Source organism: Apteryx mantelli, chromosome 13, assembly GCF_036417845.1.
Source record: "Apteryx mantelli isolate bAptMan1 chromosome 13, bAptMan1.hap1, whole genome shotgun sequence".
Lineage (NCBI taxonomy): Eukaryota > Metazoa > Chordata > Aves > Apterygiformes > Apterygidae > Apteryx > Apteryx mantelli.
This window is the reverse complement of record NC_089990.1, coordinates 16,850,141-16,877,058: the sequence shown is the minus strand read 5'-3', so window position 1 is coordinate 16,877,058 and position 26,918 is coordinate 16,850,141. Positions and strand designations below refer to the sequence as shown.

The window sequence follows — 26,918 nt, the reverse complement described above, 5'->3', positions numbered from 1 at the left end:
CCAGGAGGCAAAAGACATTTGTCTCATACTATCCCCAAATCATTACAACCTTCTCCTTGTATGAATTTTCTAAACTGACATAAAGCAAATCTTAAGTTTCACCAAAAAAAGCAGTTAAAAACACTTACAAAAGTGATAAGCTCTTACAACAAGGACAGACAATGTTTGATCAATATTATAAAAAAGCCTTTTTCCAACTTGAAATACTTGAGGAAGCTTTATAAGGGGAGGGACTGGGAAGAAACAGCTACTTTCTAACTCACAGGATCCTCCCCAAGTGCCCCCTTACACAGGGTCTTGTCAACAAGAGCTTGCAGGTGTGCAGCACCCATGCAAAAGGGCTGCTCCTACACCGGGGGCTTCGCAGCTGGGGACATCTAACCAACAGCCCCATTGGGCACAAGGTGCTTGGTAAAGCACTGTGCACTTCAGGGCTCAGAAATCACCAGCAAATACATTCAAAACTCCCAATCCCATAGCAAGGGTGAGTTGCTAATTGTGGTTTTTCTGGCAGGTGGATTCAGTCAGCAAAGTGAAGTCCTCCACATCAGGAGACGCAGTTACAAGATGGATGTCCTCTTACCCCCATTAATGCAGCTCCATCCTCAGCACCAACAAAACAGGGATTTGCCCAACTTGCTTACATACATCACAGCTTCCAAACATCTCAACACCACCATGGCACTAGGATTTCTAGTCCAAACAGAATCCAGGCTCTATAGTCCTGGACAGACCACCTGCCCTCTCAACACAAAGAATAATCCTGATTTAGCTATTTCCTAGGGGTTTCTGGGAGGCCATGCCACCTTCAGGAACAAGGCAAGGAGGTACTCACCAGCTAGGGAAACACAGTGGTCAGCTGCAGGCACCTCCAGCAGGGCCAGTGCTACTTCCTTGTGCCTGATTTAAGGACCCAGGTGCAGAAAGGCATTTGGGGAAAAGCTCTCAGGAGCAGGTGACTCCAAACAAGTTCATTAGCACAGGCTAGGAAGCCACCCCTCATCAGCATCATGCTTTACTGCGTAGGCATGAGGTCTATCAGAAGGGTTAGGTGTTTGCAGAGCACTTTAGACACAGATCACCAAATGCAGACCACGCAAGGGTAGGAGTGTACTGAGCACCAAACCAGAGCCCCAGCCAGGAAAAATGATGAAGACGTTTCCCAGGGCCAGGAAACCCCAGCCAGGCACGCTGGCTATTTAGCCCCCTTTACGCTGCAAGCTGAAATACAGTCAGAGAACAACTGTTTGGTAATGGGGTCTCCAGCACACTTTCTTTTACAGGGCAGCTGCCACTCACAATTCAATTTATTGTATTAAAATCTAGTGCAGCTCTAGGGGAAAGAAACAAGTATGTCACTTGCGAGTCACCAAAGTTCACCCGTTACCTTACAGAGGAGAGCAGGTTTGGGTTCAGACTCATAAAGGTGAGCGTGGAGCTTGCTAGAAACCAAACTCCAGTGTGATCTTGAGGCCATAAATGCAGCGTCTGGGCTCCAGCACCGAGCAAAGTCGGCCAGAAGCTCCCAGCCGGCTGCTTCTCCTTGTCCGAGCTGCTATTCCAAAATCTCTCAGAAAAGGAAGTCTTACTTTGTTTTTTTCAGGGAGAACGGGGGGACTGTTTCTCCACCCCACGAATAACATCACAGAACGACAGCCTGAGTGAGCAGAGGGAAAGCATTAATTCGAGATGTCTGCCAGTATTTGGCTGGAGATTGGAAACAAAAAGCCTTTCACCTGCCACCTCGCAAGACAGAGCCAACAGAAAACCTCACACCTAGCTGCTGTTTCAACAGGGTTTATCAGGAGTAAATAAAACTATCTAAAAATTAGCTGCTCAAAGGGAGCAGATACAAGAGACACATCCCTAGTAAGATTCCCCCAAGCAGACTCTCACCTTCCTATGGAGCTCTGTTAGAGCTGAAGTTGTTTGCTACTAATTGATTCAATACGCATTTGGACTAGGATTTTTAATTAATTTTATTACAGAAAAATTAATGTGCTGCTTCCCCACAGATGCATTAGGATACCGACACAAGCAGCAGAAACAACCCTGCAGCACGGCTTTAGTTGCGGCTGTTTGCGGAGAGCCACCCTCCGCGTTAGCGGCAGGGCTTACCCAGACGTGCTTCTCCCTGCCCTGGGCTGAGACCTTCCATTCAGCTCGCACTAAGTGTTTACCACATTTCAGCTGAAACTGGACATGTATGGGCTGCAGGAGAGCATGACTCCGCTGCCTCCTCACGTCTGGCTACTACATTTTTGGGCAGAGTTTTGGAAGCAGCAGGCCCTGGCCCTGCACTGGAGCAGAGCCGCTCTGCAGCCCGGTTCGCCCCACCGCCCGCCTGTCGGTTTAATCGCAGAAGGACGCGGTGTGTTTCGGTAGCGACCGCGTTCTCAAGATTATAGTCATGAGTGTAAACCGCTAAACCGCAGAAGAGCTACCCCAAGGTGGTGAGCGCTGCCTCCGGCGGCGCTGGGCAGCACCCTGCCGCCTCGGCACCGCGGGGGATCCAGCGCTTGCGGGACCGTTTCAGAACCAGCAGCCCCTTTCCCTCAAGCAGAGGCCCCGCTCTGCTCTCCCCTAGAACCACCAGCGGGTTTTAACCACCGAAGTACAGGCACAGCCTCTTCTTTTTAAGCTGAGCTTAAAACGCACACCAGCTTGCCTCACTTCAGCAGGGAGGAGGGATGTACCAAAGCACATTTTACATTTTGGGAACGAGAGCAGCCTCGCACTCAGCTCCGTCAGATCCATGCGAGGGTACATCTCTTCTCCCCACTCCCCCTTCCCTCCCCCCCCCATCCCAAATCTATTTCATCATTACTCTTCTCTATATGCGACAGATAAAACACATATTTATGCTGTTTGGTTTCAGAGTAAAGTTGAAGTGTAAGTTTTTGCTGTATAGCAGCCCAAAGCAAAAATGTCTGCTTTGAAACACCACAAGCATTTTAAAGCACAGAAAAAGACCATTTGGAGGGTGTTCTATCAGGAAATAGCTCCCAGTATTTGGGATCACATCTTTGAACACCAACAGGGTGGGGGGGAAATCATGTGTTATTTATGCACATTCACACTATGCTATTTATCAATGGCAGCACATTGGAGGAAGCATCATCACTACACCTGCAATATCCAAATTTCAGTCCCCAGAGTCCTGCACTAACATTTTATTGAACTGTATGTATCCCTGAGGCACGCCATATTTTAGGAATTCGCAGAGCAGGAATAGGTAGCGCACTGCAAGGTCCAAGACCTTAATCAAGCCCTGCAACTCGATAGATTTCCAATACAATGAAGACAAAGCGGTGTCAGCTCTAGTTCTCATGTGCTAATACTATCAATAGGGGCTCAGCTCACTAGCAGTTAATTCAAAGCCAAGCTCGATTTGCACAGCAGTGATCTACACTAATTCCCATATGTGGCCAAGGGGAGATTTTGCCAACTAGACAATAGAAACAGTATTATAGCTCCTGAAATGATGCCATTGCATTTCTCCTCCGCTCCACCACTTCCCCATCAGATTTCCACGTGCTGGCAGCTCCAACCATCTTTCCCCCTTGCAGTGGAAGGGACATGGAAAGAGTAGGGAATACAAGAGCACCTATTTCTTTTCCAGATGCAGCTTTATTTGGGCTTTTAAAGTGTGACTTCCTGTAAGACGGGAGCAAATTTAACACTTTTCTTTGTATTAGAGACATTAACAATTGCCATAGTTAAGCCAAAATAGAAATATTTAAGTGATCCAACTGAAACAGCCCTTAAAAAAAAGTTTGCCACATTCTGTAAGAGCTCATTAGCTTGCTTCATCCAATACCAAGTTTAGTTTGTTTCTGCTTTCAGGTTCTAACCATCTCAACATTAGACTGGCTTCAGTTCTGCCAGGATACCAAGGTTGTTGAGAAGCCACAAGAAGCCAGAAACACTACCCAATTAAGCAACGAAGCTATGTTTTATCCAGAGTAGAAGCGTTTTTCCTGCCTATAAGCCTGGCCCTCATTAGCCTGCAGTTTGGCTCCAAGGAAGGGATGGCAGCAGCCTGTACCCACAGTTCACACCAGCGAGTTACCCCGTCCTCTGCAGCGAGCTGCTCGTGGCAGTCGGCATCGTCAGCCTGCTCTTACTGCAAGTACCTTCACATACACCCTTCTCCTCCGAGCTGCAGCGCCAGCACTGACGGCTAACTATGGCCACAGCAAGGAAGGAAAGGAATACCAGGGTAGTGAGGGGGGCTCGCTTTCAGAAACCATGCGGTTTCAGGGGCAAGGCAAGCACAGTTAGATCACCAGCTTGAGATCAGGTATTACCTCTCCCTTGCAAGAGCTGCCAAACAGCCCCAGCTTGGGACTGGGGAGGCAGCAGCAAGTCAGCGACCGGGATGCAGCCAGACGGTCGCTACGCGGTGACAGAGATCTGCCCTTGCTCCCCAACCCACCTTGTAGAGCCCAATTCAGATTTAAACTGGCAGCATTAGAGAAAGGACACATACTAAGTACCTGTGCCACACCTAGTTCAGCAGAGAGTTAGACTAGGCGCCTTTCTCCTGCCATGAATTAAGATGCTAGAAAAAACCACAAGTCTGAAACAGTTTAACACAGGACAAAAAAGGCACATTTTAATATGTACAGCAATGCATTTGGGCTATAAATTTACCCAACACAACTGGAAAAAAAAATCCAAACTATGCTTTTATACTTATTCCATGGTGTCAGCCTCATTCCTAGCCACCTACCTTTCTCTGCATCTCTGAATGCTGCTATATACACACACAAACAAACAATTACGTCATGAATGTTCATTTAGGCTCCCAAGTTCAAGTAATAAAGTTCAAACTTGCATAGCATCTTATGCCACTCAGCCATAAACAGTTACGATTGCATATTAGCTGGAGCAGCCATCTCTTTCAATTCAGCCAGTTGTGGCTGGCCACCATTTATTTTATTTTTTTAATCCTTGAGTCAGAATGTTTCCTAAGTCACCAGCCCTGAGGGATGCCACAGACTTCAAAATGAACCTCTTGCTGTTGTTAAGATCCTCTTAAACCAGAAATTTAGAGTGTTGTCAAGAACAGTTTTAAAAATGTAATACTGTTTATTTTGCTTCAAAAACATTTCAGCATTCTAAACATACAAAAAAAACAGAACGTTGCAAATTTGTTTAAGTACAGAGTGTTTTTGAACTTCAGTTGCTGCACTGGCTCTTCACTTCGTTGACAATGAAGAGATGTCTACAGTTTCAGTTTAAAAACTACCGCACTTAACTAAAAAAATCCATACACTTCTCATGCCAGCTGAACCCCCTTCCACAACTAAGAATGGCAGCAGAATGCTATTTCACTATATACAGAAAGACAACTTTAAGCTAAATGGACGCCCACTGTAGTGTAAATAGATCTACCCTCACAGTGCATGCTTTGGGCCATGGCACCCCGTGGAACGTACAGCCTTTCCAAGTAATCACTGCTCCTCTAAGGCATCATAACTCTAAGCATGTACCACAAGAATCTGTCTAGTTTTTACAAACTATAGATATGTACAGTTTATAACCCAGGATTTTCTAGCCAATAACCATATAGTAACACCACCTTACAAATTAAAAAAATGCTTGAAACATTTTTAAATGCTTTGTTACACCAACAGCAAAGTGCACAGAGTTAGGAGAACACTAGAGCGCCTTTTCATTTTAAAAATGTTTGGAAATATGTACAACTTTGATACAGTTTCAGGGTGCTCACTACACCCATGGCCACTTCATGTAAACCAGTTACAATTTCTAGAGCACTTTTAGAAACTACAACGCGATCGGAATCCAAATTTTTTTTAATTAAGCCTAATAAGGGCAAGAGACACCATCTCAAATAAGAGGTGCTTCATTTATGGTGTTTCCCCTACTCTATGGTATTCACATGGAGACAAGTATTGTACAGTTTTATTCGTCATCATCATCTTCATCCTCCTCTTCTTCATCCTCCTCCTCCTCTTCGTCTTCTTCCTCTACCTTTTTCCGAGCAGCTTTGGTTGCTGCTCCCTTTGCGCCATCAAACTTTCCTTTAGACTTGTAGTCTGCAACATCCTGCAAAGTCAAGGGGATGTCTTAATTTGCTCTAAGCAGCAAACACAAAGCATTTGTACAGCAGTGGGCGTTAAATGTAAAGGGACTGGCTTTCCATAGCTGCAGCCCCTAAAGGGAAGGCAGCCAGCATTACAATATACAGGTTTGCAGACACCCAAGGATACTCCATTGCCTCCACACTATCTCCGAGTCCTGTATTCAGCTATTTCTTTGAGGAGGAGAAGAAAGAGAACCCAACTTCTAAGAAGTTTCTAGCTAATGGGATAAAGCTTTTTAAAAGCACAGCAAACTTTGCTGAAGCAGCACAAGCAGCCACTGTCGCACATCATTTGGACAAAGTTCTCCTTCCTCTTCGGAATTTACCTGCAGGTCTCTAACCTACTCTGTCCCAACATACATCCAGCCGTAACGCAGAGTTTGGCTACGTAGCACGCAGTGCATTTAGTACATGTCTACCTGCCAACAGCCATAAACGGGAGAGATGCTCATTACACTGGGGCCACCTCGGCTTGGTCTATTTTACAGAAGCACATTAACACAAGAACCGGAACGGAAAAGAGACAAGTAATAACAAGCCTTACCTTCTCGTACTTCTCCTTCAGCTTAGCTGCCTTATTATTATAAGGCTGCTTTTCGCCATCACTGAGGTTGTTCCACATTTCGCCAAGTTTCTTTGCTACATCCCCGATAGATATGCCAGGGTTTGTGGATTTGATCTTGGGGCGGAACTCCGAACAGAACAAGAAGAAGCCAGACCTGGGAGGAGCATCACAGGACAGTGAGCATTGCAGAAATGCACCCAGGACAGCGGGGCTGGGGCAGCTGCCAGCCCCTTCCACCATCCTGCACCCACCAGATTCACATGTACACTCGCACTCGGAGGAAGAACACTTCCCCAATCATTTGGGTTTTACTGAGGACCAAACTTGCAGTCCCTCCTCCCCCCGACACTTCTGTTTTCATTGTCTACCCCCCCAAATTTGATTTTCTTAAAATACACAAGTCTTACTGCAAGCCTGCCATTTCCATGTCTTTCATCATCATGAGTTTGAGAGTCCTAAGAACTGAACAATTCCTATTAATGCTCTGCATGCTCAAGATTACAAGCTGCCTAGAAAGCCTACAAAACGATACTAACAAGCTATGAATATTATCAATACTCCTATACAACAGTATGTTCAACTCACTTCTCTTACAAAAAACTAACAGCTAGGCCACAGAGCTTTAAGATATGTCAAAATAACATTTGTGCATTTAATTCCACAAAGTTACTTACGGTGGTCGTTTCGGGGCATTGGGGTCCTTCTTCTTCTTGCCACCCTTAGCAGGTCCATAGTCCTTCATTTCTCTATCATATCGTACCTTATCGGCCTTTGCCATTTCATCAAATTTAGCCTTCTCCTTGCTTGACATGGTCTAAAACAACAAAACAAGACATGAAACCACATGATTACCCCACCGTTCAATAGCTGGCAAATTTTAAATAAACAAACCAACACATACCAACTTGATGGGGAGTTTTTTTTTTTTTTTTTTTTTTTTTTTTAAAGAATTGGTTGGTTTTCTAACCAGATCTCCTTGGGGACAAAGGTTCTATACCAGGGACTGCAGCCACAACTGGTGTGTTCAGCATAAGGAAAACAGCTGGAATGGCACAAGTACACCCAAAGTCCTCCTTGGGAGGACAGGCCTAAGGGGAGGTAGCTCATTAAGAGCACTGTGTGGGAACAGGAAGATGACTGAGGCTTAGAGGAAGCACCTAAATGGACAAATACACAGTTATTACAGGAGTCAGCAACATCAGACTGATGGCTGGACCTCTTTGCCAAGGATGGCACATTGACCGAAACAGCACTGACTCCCTCTCTGCTCAAACATGTGCATGTTAAGTTACAGAAACTATAATAAGTTGTCACTTCAGGAAGTCACAAATTATAGTACCTTCCACCTCTCTGAGCACTTCTTGGAAAATTCTGCAAAGTTGACTGGAACCTCTGGGTTCTTTTTCTTATGTTCTTCGCGGCAGGTCTGCACAAAGAAGGCATAGGCAGACATCTTGCCCTTGGGCTTCTTCGGATCACCTTTAGCCATCTTGACTCTGTAAGGGGGGGAGGGATGACAAAAAAATAGTGTATATGTGTGCATGTACATGTATGTATAGGAAAAAAAATGAGTGACTGAAGTGATCTGCCATCAGTCATACAGCCCCTTTCTTTCCCCCTAACACCCCCTACTATGGGGAGTTAAATTATTCTTCCTTGAGATTTGGGTTGCAGGCTGAAGCCAAGTGAAACTGGTCATGGGATTTAAGTTTTACATTGATATATTTACATCATGTCCAAAGACTGGAGACAGGCTATTAAATACACATACTCATGCCCATTAAGTGTTATATATGAACTAATATAAAATATCTGTTTTGCTTGGCTACCACAGTGGGGCTCAAGCAGTGTGCACAGTGCCAGCCCATGACTTATCCCCTTAGTAGCTGGAGTTCACATGTTAGCAGCTGCTCTCCAAGCAGAAAGGCCAGGCTGCTTATTTCCCCCTATATATGTGCAATAACCTTTACATATAAAGGTGTGCAAATAAGGGCCAGTTTTCACTACAGTGGGACCTGCCAAACCCCGTGCTGGCTCTTGCTCTGCCAAGTGACATGGTCTGAGGCATAGTGGCCAGCGCGAGGGATGCAATCAGCAAGTCACTGCAAGGAAGATGCTAACTTTTGGGCTGCCTCTTTTTTTTTTTTCCCCCCTCTCCTCCTCCCTCCCTCTCTTTCCTTATTTTTCCCTCAGCAAATACTGCTGCAGTGTTTGTTATTTACAGCTTTTCCACGCGCTGGAAAAATTAGTTTTTTATTTAATCGCGCCGCTGAAGCCTGTACGTGCGGGCAGAGCGGCTCGGGCCGCCCCGGTCCCGGCCGGGCGCCGCTTCCTACGGGACCGCTGCCGCCGCCCGGCCCGGGAGGCGCGCGGGGCCCGCGCCGGCGGGACGCGACCGGCCCCGGCCCGGCAAAGTTCGGGCGCGGCGGCCGGCGCCGCTGCGCGCCCCGCCGGCCTCCCGCCATCTTCTGCCCCGCCAAGGTCACCGCGGCCGGCGGGGCCGCGCGGGCAGCGCGGCGGCCGGGCGGCTCGGCTCGGCTCAGCGCGGCGCGGCTCGGCTCGCTCGGCTCGGCAGCGCGCTCGCCGCTGGCAGGCGGAGGCAGAGCGGCAGGGCGGCCGAGGCGCCGATAACTCATCTTCCATTTTGTGGAACGCCTCCTCATGAAAGAAAGTGCCCCTGAAATGGGCCCCGGCGGCGGGCCGGGGGGCGCGGGGGGCGGCGCGGCGGGGCGGGGGGCCGGCGGCGGCGGCGCGGGCGCGGCGGCGGCGCGGGTGCCGCGGCGGCCGGGGAGCCGCGCGGGCCGCGCTCCGCGCCCGCAGCCGGCGCCGCTCGCTAAGATGGCTCCTCCCGGCCGCCGCCGCCGCGCCGCGCCGAACAAAGCCGCGCGCCCCCCCGGCCGCGCTCCCCCCGCGCCGCCGCCCCCGGCCCCGGCCCCGCCGCCCCCGCCGCCGGCAGCCGCCTCGCGGGGGCCCCGGGGGGGCGCGGGGGCCGCCGGGGCTGGGCCGCGGCCGCGGCGCGGGGAGAAGCGCCCCCCCCCCCGGTGCCTGCCTAGCGCAATACTCCGTGTAACAAAGACTCCCGTGCAGCCATTATCGCCGCGGCTGCGCTCGCCCGCGCCGCCGGGAAAAAAAGTGCAAAAGCCCCCCAAACGGCCCCCCGGCGCCCCGCCGAGGGCGCGGGGCGGTGGGGAGAGACGAGCCGGGGCGAAAGCGAAAGGTTTGAGCCCTCCGCGGGGCGCCGGGGGGCAGATTTCCCCCGCCGCGACCCCCCTCCCCATCGCTATGCTGCTTACACGTCTTTCTTCCCTTCGCCGGGCTCTCCAGCGCCAGCCATATTAATGCCCACAGCACAGGCACCGCCGCGCGAGGAAGAGCCGATTCGCGGCCCCGCCGCGGGCGCAGCCGGCCGAAACGCACCTTCCCGGCTGGGGGAAGAGCGGCCGAGGCGGAGGCGAAGGCAGCGGGGCAGTTTGGAGGCGGCCAGCGCGAATAAAAAACTGTTTCGCCGGGACGCGCGGGCGCAGCGCGCAGGGTTTATCCCTGTCAGATGCTAAAGCGACAGCCATATTAATGCAGAATAAACAGCAGGCACAGCATTGCGCACGGCCGGCAACTTTCACACCGCCGCCAGCCCCACGGAGCCCACCCGGGCGAGGGGGCAAATAAAACCCGAGGGCGCCGCGCGTTTTGCCGTGCGACATTAGGAGGCGGCAGAGAAAAATCCCTGCCCGTGCGGGGAGAAGAAGAGTTAGTCCCCGTGCAGTTGCTGCACCAGCCATGTTACTCCCGGCAACCGGGAGAAAGCGGGGTGCGCGGGGGACACGCGGCCCCGCGCCGCCGCGGGGCTCCTCGCGGGGCCGCCGGGGCTGACGGGGGCCGGGGGCTGCGCCCCGCGCCGCGGCTCGCCCCGCATCCCTCCGGCGCGGCCGGACCGCCGGCTGCTCCCAGCACCTGGGTCCGGCACCGTTTATTCCCATGCGAGGAGGAAAAGTTTTGGGGAAATTTTTTTTTTTAATTAAAAAAAAAAAAAAAACTCGGAGGAAGGAAGCAGCGCGGAAAAAAAAAAAAAAAAGCCCACCCCAGGGAGCAGCGCCGAGGGGCGCGGGGGCAGGGCGGGGCGGCGGCGGGGCGGGCAGGGGGCAGCCGCCCCCCGAGAGCGGCGGCGGGGCTGAACGTACCTGTATTGTTCGCGGCAGTGTGGACAGGAGCGGAGCGCAGGGCACGACGCGGGGCTCGGCGCGGCTCAGCCTCGCGTTGGCTGCCTACGAGAGCGGCCTGATTGGCTGCGGGGCTCTGCCGTTTAAAACAACCTCCTCGCCCGCTCATTGGCGCGCCGCCTCATGAATATTAAGAGACCCCGCGCGCCGATTGGCCGGCGCGGGTGAGGTCATTCATTCAAAACGAACGCCCGCCGGGGAAAGGGGAGCTCAGCGGCGCGCGCCGGGGAAAAAGTTGGCGCGGGGGGCGGGAGCGCGCGCCGCTGCGCGCCCCGCGGAGCCCCGCGGAGCCCCTCCCGCCCGCCGAGCCGAGCCGAGCCGAGCCGGAGCGCTCCGGGCGCTCGCCGAGAAACTTTCCTCGCCACGTGGTTGCGGCCGCGCGGGGAGCCGGGTCGCCGCGGAGTGAATCGGGGCCGAGCGCGGAGCCGCCGCGCGGGGGTGCGCGGAGTGCAGCGGGGGGGGTGACTCGCGGTCCCCCAGGGCGGGCGCTGCTTCCCAGGGGCCGCCCCGGGGAAACGCGAGGGCACCGGCCGGGGCAGAGCGCAACGTCCCCGGGGGGAGCAGCGTCTCGGGGGGCGGAGTGGGAACCCCCGCCCACAGCAGCCCTTTATTTGTAATTTCTGCCCTAAAGCCATAAGGGCCTGATTCCAGTTTCACCGGCACTGTTTGCAAAGGCAGTCACTGCTGTGCGTAACAGGGACGGAACTGAGTCCAACATAAACTCCGATGACAACCACTACACGTTAGAATAAGGAACTATGGAGAAAAAAAATGCGGGGGCAGGGGGATCAGAGAATTTTACCCACTCATTCATCAAGTAAAAACCCAACACAATTAACTGCAGTTACTATTTCTAAGCTATTTCCACAATTTGTTTGCTATCAACTTTCTGGGATTTGGTTGTTATTATAAAGAGGCAGGTTGTATTTGAGGAAATCTGTAAACATCCATTTCTGGCTGACACAAACCCAGCACAGCACCAGAGCAGAGGGGACAAGTCTCTTTTGGCTCTCTCGAAAGAGCTACTTCCTATAGGGCAGTTGCCAAATGGTTAAACTGGTATTAGTGGCTGACCACAATTGTTGGTTGGCTCAGAAAAAAGAGCTGTTATTTTAAGGCTGGAGTGGTAAGACTCAGAAACCACTGCATACTGTTATGGGCTGGGCGTAACTGCCATCCTTCTTTTAAGATAGCCAGAAGAAACAGTTGCCCTCTTTAAGAAATAGATAAAAGACAGTAGCCTCCACCCTGGGCTGAGAGGCTGACAGGCGGCGGGCTCTACCGGATCCTGCTCTGTGGAAGTGCTTATGATTATTACAATATATGGTCACAGGTTGCCTTTGCCAGAAGAGAACAAGACAAAGTGACTGGTGAGACGCACAGGCGTGCCAACCTCCTGCTGACAGGTTCACAGGGAAATTTAGCTAAACATGCAGAATTTCACTGATGATTTTAGCCAAAGTTCTGCTTCAATTTCTCACCTGGGGTACATCTACTCTGCTGGTCTAGGACAAGCCCAAATCCATTTGTCACCCATACACAGAACCACTGAGGTTTATGGAGACTTTACACCCATGTCCTTGGGCTTTCCAAAGCATATATGGTAAAACTACTCTTACTAGCCTCTCGCCCTATTTCTGTATTCTAAAACCAAAAGCACAAAACAAGGGGTTCATTCATAAACATTAATGAGGCTACCTGAGGGACTGTATTCTGTAGCATCATCATAAAATAAGACAAGCAACACCACTGCATGATAATCCCTTTGTAGCTGACAAACATCCCTTTTACCTATTTTTAGGGATACTTTAAAGTGTTTCAAACTAGTTGAATAATTAAGGCTTTTTTCTTGGCTCTGGAGTTGCACAATTTTTGCTCTGAAACACTTTCTTCCTCGAGCCACAATCTCACCCTAAAAAGCACAGCGAGGTGGGAGCATTACAAAGGCAGGGGGAGGCAGCCTGGATGAACCGGCTATTGAGGCGCTTGCTTAGGACAGATGCCTGACAGCAAATGAGCAATCCTACTATTCATCTCCAGAGCATCCCTCCCATTTCTCATAGGCCAAGGGAAACATTACCTAAGATGCTTGGTTTAGGAACGCTAAGGAAGTTTTGAGAGCTGGTCATGGGGCAAAGAAGATATTTTGGTAGCTGAGAGACAGCTGGGTTGAAAGTTTTGTCCTGGCACTCGCAGCATGGTTTTGAAAGCAGAGTGGAGGACTGGGAAACAAATGGGTGACCATAACACCCATAGGAGAAGTTTATACTCACCTGCTGAAACTCCACTGCTGAAGCAAATTCTCCTCCAGTGCCCTTGGCCCTGTACAGGTTCTGAGATTGCACCCGGTGCCCCGGGTCTGAGCACTTTCCCGTGGTGCCCCAAGGAAAAACTTTGGTAGGTTGGATGAGTGAATCTGACCTTTCGCTGCAACCTCCTGCAGGCCCCACAGTCCCACCTCCTTCCACACCCCAGCTCTGGCCTTCACCCAACCCCTCTGAAAGCTCACTAGCCTAACAAAAACAACCAAGCAACCAACCAAACCAAACCCCTACCCCCCAAAAATAAATTCAACTTTTTTTTTTTCTTGTCAGGTTAGTTTTCTGCTGGATTAGTGAACTGAGCCAGCATACCAAGGGGGCAGATGAGTGCCGGAGCCAAGGCAAAGAAAGATGCAGAAGGGTACAGCCAGGAGCAGGGAGCACTACCCATTTCGATGGCAGCAAGTCAACATACCAGCTCTGCTATCTTGCTGAACTGCATCTTAGAAAACATCCATGTCTTGGTTGAGGAGAAGAAAGGGGTTTATTTTGTATCTCCTAAGGAGAAGTGTGGTTTTGGTAAGTTTTACCTTTTTTTTCTTTTTTTTTTAATAATACAAATTACCATGTATTTACGCTATAGGAGGCATGAGAAGAAAATCAAAACCAAAAGAAACTTCATGATGCCTTCTTCTTGGCATGGAAGGCAGCGATGTTTGCAGTGGTCCCAGGAGAGCTCAATGCACAGTCTGGCACCCATCCTTCAGAAAGCTCTAACCTGACCCCCACACTGACTGCTGCAGGCAGAGCTGATGAGCAAGCAAAGGCTGGGTTTTAAGCAACTGTCTGCATGCTACAGCAAGGCTCAGGCCAAGCGCTATCTTGAATATAAGGACTGAGACATAAAAGTTGATTCACAATCCCATAGCAAACAGACAGCTTCAACACACTTGCAGTAGCTTGTTGCTGAGATTCACAGCGACATTCTGTCCCAGCTGGAGTTGGCAAGCACTCAAGGCTTCCTGCCCATGTAGATCATGTTGGTGCTGTCCAAGAAGTGAGAGAGGTGCAAACAGTGGAGGCCAAGTCATTACCTGCCAAGATGGGATGACATCTCATCATCAGTGAGAGACAATTAAAACAGGGAGACTGCTGTGAAAGAGGCTGGGGTCACCAAGGAGTGACCTTCAACAAATCAATGGATTACATTGAAAGTACGCTTTCAATTCACGAAAGTCAACTACAGCTATGAAATGAAATGCTTTCTTCTGCTCCCCAGAATTGAGCAAGTTTAGCTCTTCTTCAGCCAATGGCCAGATCTCATCTGAACAGTAGCCACAGCTTGGTGGGGATGGCCTTCTCACAGCTCTATCTATCTTTCTGCACTTGTGTCAGATTGCTAGCAAAATAAGGCCGATTATGTATTTAAGCCATTCAGACACCAGAAATGTTAAAAAGGACCATAGCAATATGTGATTTTTGTGGAACTACCCATACGATGGGCATAGTGAGGAAACCATCTGCTCCACCACCGATCAGCTCCGTGGTTCCTGGAAGGACTCAAACCTTTCTAACAACGTACCTTGACCATCCCCTTCCCATTGGTGAAACGATGCATGCCTTAGAGAGATTCTGAAGGAAAACAGTTGAGTGTAAGAGATTATTTTCTCAGGGCCGTTAACAAATATCCCAGTTTGAATCCAGACTGTGCTGATGTAGAAAGTCAGCCTGACATTAACTTGTACTTGACCTCTGGCTAGTTTTGCTAGGCATTTGCTCAGCACTAGGCACAATTTCAGCCAAACAGTTGATTTGAATTGATGCCGTGTCCTTAGTGGGTTTGTTCAATATTGGTCAGAATGCAGTGTGCTTGTTGTGTTGGCTATCTTGAGCATAGGTAGCATCAGTTATGAATAGTCAGGAAGAGGCTGGTGCAAACTCACGTGCTGAAATTTCCAAGCATCTCAGTGAATTAGAAGTTCACAGGAACCACAGGAAAATGACTAGAGCCTTTCATTCAACGATATCCCCCAAATGAGCTGCTGTGGTTTGAAAAGCTTCCCAAACATACATGATCATTTCCACGAGGAATACAAAGAGGTACCTGGTTCCCATTTTGGAGGGGCAGCTCAAAGGCACAATGCATTGCCAAAGCAGTTTGCCATAGTGAGCAGCCTCTTGGGGTCAGTTTTGTCAACATCAGTGGGGGTAGCCAGGACAGTCCTTCTGGTCTCAGCACTCCATCAGCACAGACTTGGAATTGTGATATTACACCCATCAGCCTTTATTTTCCAGTGCTGATATGTGGGTTTCCACCTTTCTATCCTTCAGCTGATGCAAGTATCAGAAAGCCAATAAAATCTGTTTGGGCAAATAACTGCAATGAGGTATTGGATACTAATACAGCATCAGTCCTTTTGTCCTTTACCCAGTTTTTGAATATGTCAAGCCCATGACTTTGTGGTTAAATTAGGAATGCTAGTGTTACAGTGCTCCTGCCCACTGCACTGAGGAATCTCTTCAAGGCAAGGAGTATAGGAGGCATCAAGAAATCTTACCAAAAAGCCTGGGCCCATCTGCCTGCTGTCCGCCTTAGCTAAGAAGCAATTTTCTGAGACCTTCTAGATCACAAAATACACGGGGTGACACAAAAAACGGAAGTTTCCCAAGAAGATGCATGCTTGCTGTTCACAGGGTGAGGAAGTTCACAAAAATATTTCTGATCAATATTCAGTTCTATCAGGTAAGCAACTCAATTCCTGTGAAATGTTTATTCAAGCAACCTGGACAGCCAGCATCAGCACATGGAAGGTGTGCTCAAGGTCCTGGTGGAAACACTGGAGAAGGGGCTACCCATCTCTGTTGTGAGGGTTTCGCCACTTCGAGTATCAGCAAAAGGGTTCTTTCCACCAGCGGCATTCACACCCTGAGGCTCGGTCCACACCAGGGTCGAATGGTTCATCGACAGCGAATTCCAGCATACCAGCTCTGAAAAATCATTCAAGCGTAGGCAGCTATTCCAGCATATCGTAACATCTTCCCTATAGCAGCGTACCAAAAACATCCTGCCCTCAGCAAAGCAAGTTACTCCATTGTGGTTGGTAAGCTGCAGTTCAGGCAGTATAATTACAACTATATTTGATGCTTCCACCTCTGTCTGGATCACATCTCTTCACAACCCTTGCCCACTGGCAAAATTCTCTAGCGAAGACTTGACCTGAATGAAAAGGCTGATATAAATACATCCGTAGGGTTCTGCCAGCAATTAGAAATAAGGGCGGGGGGAAATCCCTCTTAGCAATCTAACAAAGCCAGGAAACCTTTTTAAGCAAGACCAGCCTATCAGAATGACAGAGCTGACATTTAAGGTTGGTTGGACAATAGCGACAAGAAAAGTGTTAAATGACCTGTTCATCTCAACGGCATATTCATTAGGCTAGTTAGGGGGCTATTTCAAAAGCCTTCAGTTTGGACCTAGCTTCTCCCATCACTGACCTTCTGTGTTAGCCTGCAATAGAGATGAAGAGTCTCAGTTAACCCTTTTCTAACTGGTATGGTCCAAAGCTGTTTGCAGAGGTTTGCTTTACAACCACAAGAACTCTTTTTTAAATCAAGTGCTTGAATTCTGCAAAAACAAGTAAGAATCCCCTCCTAGTTCATGTGAAGCCCTCCTATTTTCACAACACATGGAAATTCCACACATGGATTCTCTAATGCCCACAGTCTAAGGCTGAATTCCAAGTTCTGTAACTATAGTAAAATATTTATAATTGCTCACTGGGATCTCAGCCAGTGAGAGTATTTCCTCTTTAACCTATTAAACAAAAAGAGTTATCTTAAATACGTGCTGAAAATAGAAAATAAAATTAGCAGTGGTGTTTAAGGAGCTTGCCAGTGTGCAAGTTCAGAGAGACAGAGGTTAAACCGATCCCAATTCAACTATGGGAAACCTAATGTTCCAACAATTTAAATATTAGTCTAGTTGAACAGATGACCCCCCAAAATGGGGTGGTACAGCCTGCTATCCTGTATAGTCACATCCTATCATGCTGACACCTCTGCAGGAATAGGATACACACACTCCCAGTTGCACTCACAAAAATAATACTGTCAAAGGTACTTCATGGGCATGGAGGTGAGAAATACAAGTTAAAATAACTGCCAGTCATATTAGGTGGCAATTGAAAACCTCCTTGTGGCAGAAACACAGGCAAGATAAACAGAAACTCACAGTTACCTTCACAGGTGGGCTCACCCTCCTTGTCACGTTGCCCCTACTCTTCTTGGCTTTTTCTTTCTCTTGCTCTCCCTTCTCCCCCCTCCTATTTTTGCTTTCTTTCACACCTCTGACATGGCTCTTTCCCAACACACACTGCCAAGCTGCCCGGGGGTGGCAAGAGGGCAGTTTGTCCCTGCAGACCTGCTCCAAAAGATAAGCCACCGCAGTACAGCACCTCCTACGCTACCAGACTCCTGGAATTTGCATGTTCCCTGCATACTGCCTCCTTACAGTCCCTGCTCATCTCTGCTCCCTTCATCCAACATGTCCTTCCTGCCACAACACACTTTCTTCAGACATCTCCTTCCATGCCTAGCTACCACAGGACCATATGCTTTCATATATCTTCTTTTTGAAGAGAGACTATCTAAAACCTTATAACCCAAGCTACTTGGAAGTGTAAATGAGCAGGATTCAACTTCAGAAGGGCATTTCTGTTTCAATTTTGCATACAAAGAACCACACAGAAAAAGAACACCATGTCATAAACACCAAAAGCACTGATTAAAAAAAAAAAAAAGCATCTACCTACATACCCACCAACAGTAGAAGAAAGAAGACAGGACAGCTAGAAATAATCTCTACAAGTTTCCCATAGGCTTCAGAGGAGATGAAGTCTAGATGCAATTTTAAAGGAGAAGAATGTAAGTGTTTTCCTTGCACTTTAATTGGCAAGTAATCAAGAACACATTCAATGCAACTCAAGTTCTTGCAATCACGCTGTGACAGCAGACCAAGAAACTCTATTAGGAATCCAGTGCAATTACAACCCAACAGCAGTCCAGCAAAGGACCAGATGTAAAGGGAGACATGACCCCACATTAGAAAGAAGCTGGTGATGATATGGCTAAGGCTTAGTTAAGAAAACACTGAAGTGATACTAACAGAAGCAATCAGCTGGGTTGGTACTGGGGCAGAAATGCTGCTCTTGTATATTTAGTTTCCAGTCCTGAAATACTGTTATAGTCAGAGATGCTTTCTGATCATCACATAACTGTTCTCCCAGTCATGAATCCTACCACCGCCCCCCTCAGCAATATCTGGGCAAAAGTGTATTTTCTCTTTCCCTTTTCTCTTTGGCCATTCTACCACTGTGCACACTTCAAAAGAGGAGTGGGGCAGTACACTGCATCCAGGGGCAATTGAACCACTCAAGTTCAAATGTATGAAAGAAGAGACTGTTCTTCAAGAAGCATAATCCTGGTGCTGCATTATGTCACGATACATTTCTGAATGAAGTTTCAGGTCAGATCATAGACATAAATGGTTTGCAATGTAACTACCTGTTTCCAGACGCCTGTGTCACTGCTGAGGTCAGGAGTGATGCATAGAGTTCTTGGCTAGGAAGAAGGAGGAACAAGTTTTCTCTATCAGAATCATTGACCAAGAGCTCACTCTCTTCCCTGGCTGGTCAGACTCCCGGACTGATCAGCTGTTGGATTATGTAGCGCAGACCAGCTGTTCTGACTGGCATTTTAAGTCGGTTGAAGGTCTAGGTGGAAGAAAACAGGAGGCTGTTGGGTGATTCCACCATGGTGAGGAAATATGCTAGTATCACAACAGAGCTTTAAGAAAGGTTAAAACTGTAATTGTCAGAAGGGATATAAATAGCATGGGTCCTGCAAAGGAAGAGGCTAAAGCAGTTTTTCTTGATCTGTGACCAACACAACATTGCTGGGACATAAGATCCCTAAAACTGATGGAAAGCTAGAAAATGAGTATATTCCCCATATGCACATATTCTCACCAAAAGCAAGGAAAAAATGCAAATAAAAGTAATAAAGCTTTACAGTTTAGCAAAACATTTAATTAATCGTAAATAAAACCCACCAAGGTGACACTGCACAAGATGACTCCTGGATTGTCTTCAAAGGGGTAGGTGGACCTTCAGTTAAAATGAGAATGGGAAACACTGGCTTAGGAAACCCCTCAAAGTCCCTTAACCTTTTTTTTCCCATGACCTCTCTGTCCCCTATATGTTTTTTTCTTCTCATAAATCTGTTCAGAAAATATTGTTTCCTTTTTGGTATCAGTTTGGTACTATCATTTCACCATAGCAACAGACAGAAAACAGCAGCTCAAACAACTGGAAGTTGTTGGATGATTCAGGTAGGCTTTCCTATGATGGTAGGCTTGAGTGACTCTGTGCTTTTGAAAAATTGATCAGTTGCATAATTCTAGATTTAACTCTGCTTAAAGAGAATGCACACAATTAACTAAATGCCACCAATTAAACTACCAAGAAGGCAGGAAGATTTTCAGTAATGGCACTTCATGTGCAGCTACACTGTAATCAAGGTATGGCAGCAGCTCCTGTAGACACACCAAGCTACCTTTAAAGTAGCTACCTCAAGTCCTGGAGATGAACACGGACCACAAAACCCACTGGAATAGCTGGGTAAATCCCAGGCAGTTCTCTTTCACAGACCTCTCCTGGCATGGGCCATGCTGCTAGCCGTGCCTGAGCTACCAGCAGGTGGGGGGAAAATGTTGTGAAACCCCAAACGATCACGTCACTCCCAAGCAATGCCCAGCCATGAGAACGGATTTGAGCTAAGATACCAGAACATGAATCAAAGAGGATGAGGCTAAATCCTTCTGCTATACTATGGAGGTATTACACTCAGACAGCAAGCAAACAGGGAAGTAAAGAAGTCAACAGGATGATGAAGCAATGAAGGAGAGGAAGCGGTATGTCGCAATGCATGGTTGGGGCTTACATGAATATCTTTACATTATTGAAAAGCATGTATTTCCTCCAACACATATTAGGTAGAGTCATAGACTGTGGCAATGTATCAAACTCGGCCTCCTACCACAGTGTGCTTACATCTATCCTTGATGATGTAAGAACAAACAATTTATTTGGGGGAAAATAATAAAGGATGTAGATTTCTACCAAGTGACCCTGAAGAATTCTTACTTTACATTTGTTGAACATCTGCTTTGTTAACATATTTAATTCCTGCTCTGCATGGGAGTATAGGAACATTACAATGAGCGAATAACATATTTACAGCAAAAGCATTTCTAAAATGATAATTTGTGTGTGTGTGTGTATTCCTTATAGAGACACCTACATGTATATATACATGTTATGAATCATCTTAAAACTAAAGGAAGGTGAACTTCCCTAAAAATTCACAACTATTTCAATTTTATTCTAGATTTGTTAACCTATTTCAAGTTTACAACGTATCTTCTGTTGAAACCAAGGGTGTGTATTGTATGCCTATCATCAAAGATCCCACTGACCTCTATACAAATTTTTTTGATTACTACTTCTCATATCAAAAAAAAGGTGTCTGACAAAATTCCCCCAAAATATCTCAGCTTTGTCCTTTTCCCAAATAAAAGTAGATGTCTTTCAAAGAAATATACCTTCAATCATACAAGAAAGACAAACATACTGAAAAGATTTTATACACACATAAGTGTGTGTATATATATATATATATATAAATTAAAAACTTACTGAACTTCCTTCTCCGTATTGTCAGAGACAGCACATTTTCAGGGCACCAGCAGCAGCCCAGTATATTTGGTATTTAAAAATACCCAAATAGTTTAGACCTTGCTGTTCTTTAGTTTATAAACTAGTGTTAAAATCCTGTCCTCAAGTTACAAAACCTTGCTGAATTCAGTGAAATTCCACAGATGACACTCAGGAAAGAATTCAAATTTGTATTACTTCGGTCATAGTATATTGGTTGGTGGGAGACAGTTTTTTCCCACCCTCACATAAACTGGTGAGACAAAAAACTAGCAACTAAAAATGCCTTTCAGAATCCCATTTTCCTGGGAAAAGTAGTTATATAGAAATGGCAAAGTTATTTGGTCTTACTGTGAAAATGGCAAGTGTGGTCTCCAGTTCATTTGGCATTCTTTCGCTGTCTTTCCATCAGCTCATTTGTTTTCCATGTGGCTGCTTGTACATATACAATTGTCTCTGGTTATCATATGCTGAACATTATTGTTATGCACTCAGATTTATTCCCAGCATGAAAATTATTTGGAAACGGGTGGAATGAGGGGGAGAAGCACAACCATCACTTGAGGCATTCTCACAGCACAGTGCTCGAGAGCTTGCTTTCGAATTTGCCTTGCCTGCCAAGAACAGGCATTGTTAGAGCGCGAGCCAAGGTGTGCGTGTTACCACAGGAAAATCATACAAGAGGCAAAGTCAAAATCTCAGTCACAGGCAAAACTCAAGGCAGTGTGGGAGCATATATACAGCATTGCTCTCGCCTGCCTACCTCCCAGAAAAAGTTGCGTGTCTGGTCCTTACTGGGGTAATACTGGAACAGACAATACCTGAAGTGTGGTAGCTAAAAACTTTCATGCAGAAGCCCCCCAGCACCGCTTTTTTCGGCGCTGTGGAGCCTTGGGCTTTGTTGAGACAAGGAAAGCAGTGACTTTATGGTGAACAGTTAGCTCGTGCACTAAGCCCAAGCTATATTCTATTCAGAAGGAAAGTTTTCAGTTAAATAAGTTAAGGGGGTTCAGCAGTAGCACAGTCATAGTACCTCCCCAAATAAATAGCCACGAGTCAGATCTCCTGTGCTGGATGCAGCTGTCCCATCCCCTTGCCGGAGCTGCTGCCTCCTCAGTTCAGCCCAGGTGACTTCTCCCTCTCCAGCTCCAGTGCAAACCACCTGGGCTGGGCACAGGGTAACTGCGCTGAGCACACCAACGCTGCTCGACTGAGGGCAGTGACTGTGGCCACCTCCAACAGGGGTAGCAACAAGCAGCTGGAAGAGGTCACCCCTTTCACAGGTGCAGCTGGAAGGAAATGATGGCTCTGTCTAATCTGAAGCTAACAGAAGGCCTCTTCTGGCAGCATGGCTGTTCCTAAGTCAGGTCTTTACCAGTAGATCCCATCAAATAAAGGACATGATTTTCCAACATCCCAAACCAGGGTAACTACATTGGCAGACGTTTGCAGCACAGCTCGGGTGTTAGCGTGACTTGCACCCTGTGTTACTGTCTCTGAGTCGCCAGCTCCAGAAAAGCGTGCTGAGCATGGGGCTAACACCTCCCTCGGCTGAGGATTCAGCTCGCTCCCGATGACAATATAAGGACAATGCTACTAAGTCTGCGCAGACCCAAATAAAAATCAGGCAGGACTCCATACACAGACAACACTGGTTTACCACTATATTTCTGTATGGCAGACTATGCTTCTCAGCTTCCTCTGCTCCCAGCTACTCAGCATTACTTGTCTGTTGTAGTAATTTTGGTCAACAACGCTCACTACTACTTACCCTCTTAGAATAATCACACCCTTACAGCACCTCTCACAGCCTAATGTTTTACAATGAAATCTGAGAGGGTCTGAATAATCCTAATAGCAGTTCGGCAGTGGCACTCTCTCACAATTATTATATAAAAGGTAAGCGTGCTCCTACCAGCTCTCCATTTAAATTTATAGTGATTGGTTCCATACAGCAACGTGGTAAACAAAAAAATCCCCCAGTCTTCATTTAAGAGGTTTACAGTAAATAAAAAAAATGCCAAGAGTTGTGTGTTGGCCCCCGATGCATCAGCTCTCTGCGCAGGAAGGGGATTCGGGCTCCCTTTCCTGGGCAGGCATAAAATGCAGGGTGATATACTGCTCTGGTCCATGAGGAGTGCAACTGCAGCGAAAGCAGGAGCAACTTACACTGCTGGTCTTAAGGAAACCTGAGCAAGCCCAGGCTGGTACAGCCGAGACAGAAATCACACACACTCCTCTGCAGCCTGCTTTCCCAATAACGCTCCAGCATCTCTTCAGGATTTGACGATGCACCATTTCGCAGGTACAAGGCAGCATGGAGTTGAATCCCTGATTAATTTGGTACGCAGAGCTGTGTGCTGTGTAGAACAAAGACTGCCAACTCTGTCAGATGTGGCAAGTATTGTATGAATTATTTTTTCTTTTTTTACAAGGAGCACAGACCTTGAGAAGGTTTTGAAACTATCTCTAGAGACTAAAGGCCATTCTGTTATTCTGAATTCAGACTGCAGGAAAGACAGGTCTTCACTCATGAGCTTTTAATTTCAGTGGCTGCAGGAGTAAAATCAGAAAATACACCTTGGGTCTGATCCTACTCTTATTGAAGTCAAAGGCCAAGATCCTGTGCAAGTTAGTGGGAAGAAAGGTGCAATTCTGCTACACAAAGCAAAATGTCTGGGGAATATTCAGGCCTATCCTGCTGCAAAGTTCATCACTCCTGGGTGAAAACACCAGAAGTGCTTGCTCATCGACGACTTTCCCGACTCTTCACCACACTGAGAGCCTGCAGGCCCCATCTCTGCCCCTCACTATGACACCCCACACCACAGCCTTGGTGGGCAGAAGAGCCAGTCCAAACCACCCATGTGGAAGGCTTTGGAAGTACTGTTCAGTCAGAACCATCCATGGCTGCTCCCCCTGGACCAGGACCTGTAGATGAGTCAGTCACCACAGGAACTGGAGAGCTGAAGCCTACATCGCCTTTACATTGCCTCCACCCTTTTTTGGCATGAGCCTACAACATCTATTCCCTATGAGGAAGGAGGAAGAACAGGTGGATCCTTCAATTTTTTGCATGAACACACCTTGTCAAGCTGTTTCTCCAATGGCACTCAGCACCCTAGCAGTGCTACGGCGTCCTGACTGAGAGCGCTTCGCAACGGGCTCCACAGCTGCTGGATGGGCTGTCTCAGAAGGTGCCCCTACACGGAGCCTGGCTAGCCGGGACCCCGCTGAGCAGAGCCCTCAGCCCATGTGGGAGCTCAGAAGCAGGCGAGCAGATGGTGGGATCAGCCAAGGGGAACTTGTTTATTGTCATTGGGGAAGACAGATCTCCCCCCGAGATATCCTGTGCTGTCGCAGAGCAGCACATGGGCCAACAAGGACTGGCTCAATGACAAGGAGCTGGAGGTGAGTTGAGAAGTCGGTAATTACTAGGTGCGAGAGAGAACCAGTGTGTCTCAGACCGCAGGGAACTCTTTTTTTCTACAAGTTTAGCAACTGCACTAGGTCCCAAACCCCTTGCTTTTGCCTGAAGCTGCTCCCAAAAGTGGGAAGTCAGGATAAATGCTGGCTTCTCCTGCCTCCCTTCACAATGGCTCTGAGATGGGGCAACCAGGAAGGCTAAGAGAGCCGTCATCCACCCAGGACCACACTCTCCAGCCTGGCGGAGTTACTGCAGTACCCCGAGCCTCTGGGGCAGCCCCCTCCAGCCCCTGCATGACAGAGGGGCACAATCAATGCACACAACCAAATGCAATCGCATTTGTGTGGGATGAAGCATCCCAGACAAAAGCATGTGCCCTGACAAGGAGGATTCTCCCCTGTTTTTCCCTTGCATTCCTCCCCATCTGCTCTCCCATTAAAATAAATAAATCAATGCATTGCTGGCTGAGCCCCAGCCCTGCACAGCCCACGCTACTTACAGGCCCCTGCTGCTTTGCCGTGAGGCCTCTCTCCCACCAGAGCTGTTCAGTGCAGCACTGCCTCCCTGTACCCTGGCCTCAGTCTCAGGACCCAACGGGAGAAAGGTTTGACTGATGGTTTGGGGAGGCTGAAAGGTACCGAAGCCAATACAGAAAACATTGATTCTGCTAGCTGGTGCAGCCTTTCCCCTCACACCCATACAGGAGATATTGCCATGCCTGTTCTCTAATTTGCTGGGCTTTCACAGCAAGAAATAAATGCATTTTTATGAAGGGAGGGGAAGAATCACCAGCCCTGCAACATCCACTGTTGATCTGAGCCCCTGGCATCTATCTGGCAATCACTTAGTTAACGTATTTCAAGACCCATCCCATACTTAAAGAAATTCTCCCCTTCCTTGAAGGAGACACAAAGCAGAACCAGCCAGTTTGCATCTCTCAAGCCACACTGAGGGGTCAGTGGTGGATCTGAGTGCAGAAAGGGGTCTGTAAAACTGCATTTGTAAAGCCATCTGTGCGAGAAGTTATAGTACCTCCCTTCCCCCTGCTTACAGTATCTCTAACATCAGGAGCTTTACACTCCAGTGGCACGTTCCCAATGTGCCTTGCACATCTGCTGAACTAAGGTAAAACCGGACACTGCAGAGAGGTGATTTATATCACCAGGGCAAGGCGCTGCTAGAGAGGTCCCTCCCTGTTGCAGGAGGGACACGCATTCACTTGTTCTCTTTCTTTCCTCATGCATCCCGCCCTTTAAGATCAATGCATATTTTCAGAGAGGAAGCCTGTGATGAGAATGTCTCTGTTCTTCCTTTCTCAGCATCCAGAAATCCCAAGGCTTGTGGCTACTGTGCTACCCTGCAAAGATGCCAGGCTGAAGAAAGGCCCAGGCAACCTAGAGCCCATGCCGCAGTCCCTAAAGCCTGTTTATCCCAGGACCTCAGCGCTTTGGTGGCAATGTAGGCAGCTTCACCCTTCACAAGTGCTAACTGAATGCTAGAAGAGCTCCACCAGAGCTAGCCAGCTAGCTTGGCTGCAAGAAGAATTAACTCAGTGGAGGAAGGCAAAGGAATAAAAGGCTTTCCTTTCTCTGTTTGTCAGGCAACAGGTCACACATACTTGCAGACAGATCCCAAAGCCTGTCTCTGCTCTCACATTTCCTCTCTTCCTTTCGCTGACGCTTTCCTGACACATCTTCTTGTGCACTTTGCTCAGCTTTCTAAGTAACACTCCTCTCTGCTTGTTCTCCTTCCCACTCCTTGTCACTGGAGTCCTGCTGCTGTCATCGCACTCCCATCAGACTTCTCCTTTCAACTGTGCGTTTCCACACTGTCTCTCCCAACTGTCACATAAGCTTCTGGTTCAAACATCTGTTCCTCCCCCTTCCTGGGAAGTTACTCCAAAACATTCTGCTTTTTGTCTGAATGGCAGGAAAGATATATTTGGTTGTACACGTGGCACTACACAACCATCCATGCTGTGGAGTGAAAGACTCCTCTTTCGTGATTTGATCACACCAATTCCCAGGGCTACAGGCTTAGTCCCTCCCTAATCTGCCAGAATGATGAGTGAGAAGCATGTTTCCTGCATCCTACAGCCCAGCTGGTAAGGGCTATCAGCCTCTGCTGCGCAGGAAAGCAAAGGAGAGGGAAACCTGCTATCACTCACAAAAAGGAGGTCACCGTTATAATTTTCTGTAATGGGGTAAATGGATCTCCCTGTGCAGAATGACTCAATGACAGTATGTGGAAGCCAAGCATTTCACAGCGCCAAGAGGGCACTGGCCATTTATATGAACAACATGGCTACCCAGAGTGCAACAGCTAACGTCAACCAACGTTCTCAAAGGGCTTGTGCCGTTGTGTGATGAGGCTAAGGCCAGTGTTTAATATAGACATAGTGGTTACTCCAGGCAACAGTATGATGTGCAGGACAGACTTGCCAAGCAACTCAGTGCTCAGAGGCAGAACACATTTCCAGGCCTCCGCAGCAGGCCACAGCAGCCCTGACACCTGTGTGCCCAGCTCTGCTAGCAGCTGCAGAAGGGCTCAGCCTCACTGACACC

At 48.1% G+C, this 26,918-nt stretch overlaps 1 protein-coding gene across 1 annotated transcript; it reads right to left on the bottom strand.

Moving 5' to 3' along the window:
- Positions 1 to 4,591: 4,591 nt before the first annotated feature.
- On the bottom strand, positions 4,592 to 11,018 carry HMGB3 (high mobility group box 3). The gene is given in 6 exon segments (XM_067304201.1): positions 4,592 to 6,075; positions 6,657 to 6,831; positions 7,352 to 7,491; positions 8,017 to 8,173; positions 10,856 to 10,886; positions 10,889 to 11,018. Coding segments are annotated over 6 exon segments (762 nt in total). The 5' UTR covers positions 11,004 to 11,018; the 3' UTR covers positions 4,592 to 5,931.
- Positions 11,019 to 26,918: the final 15,900 nt, after the last annotated feature.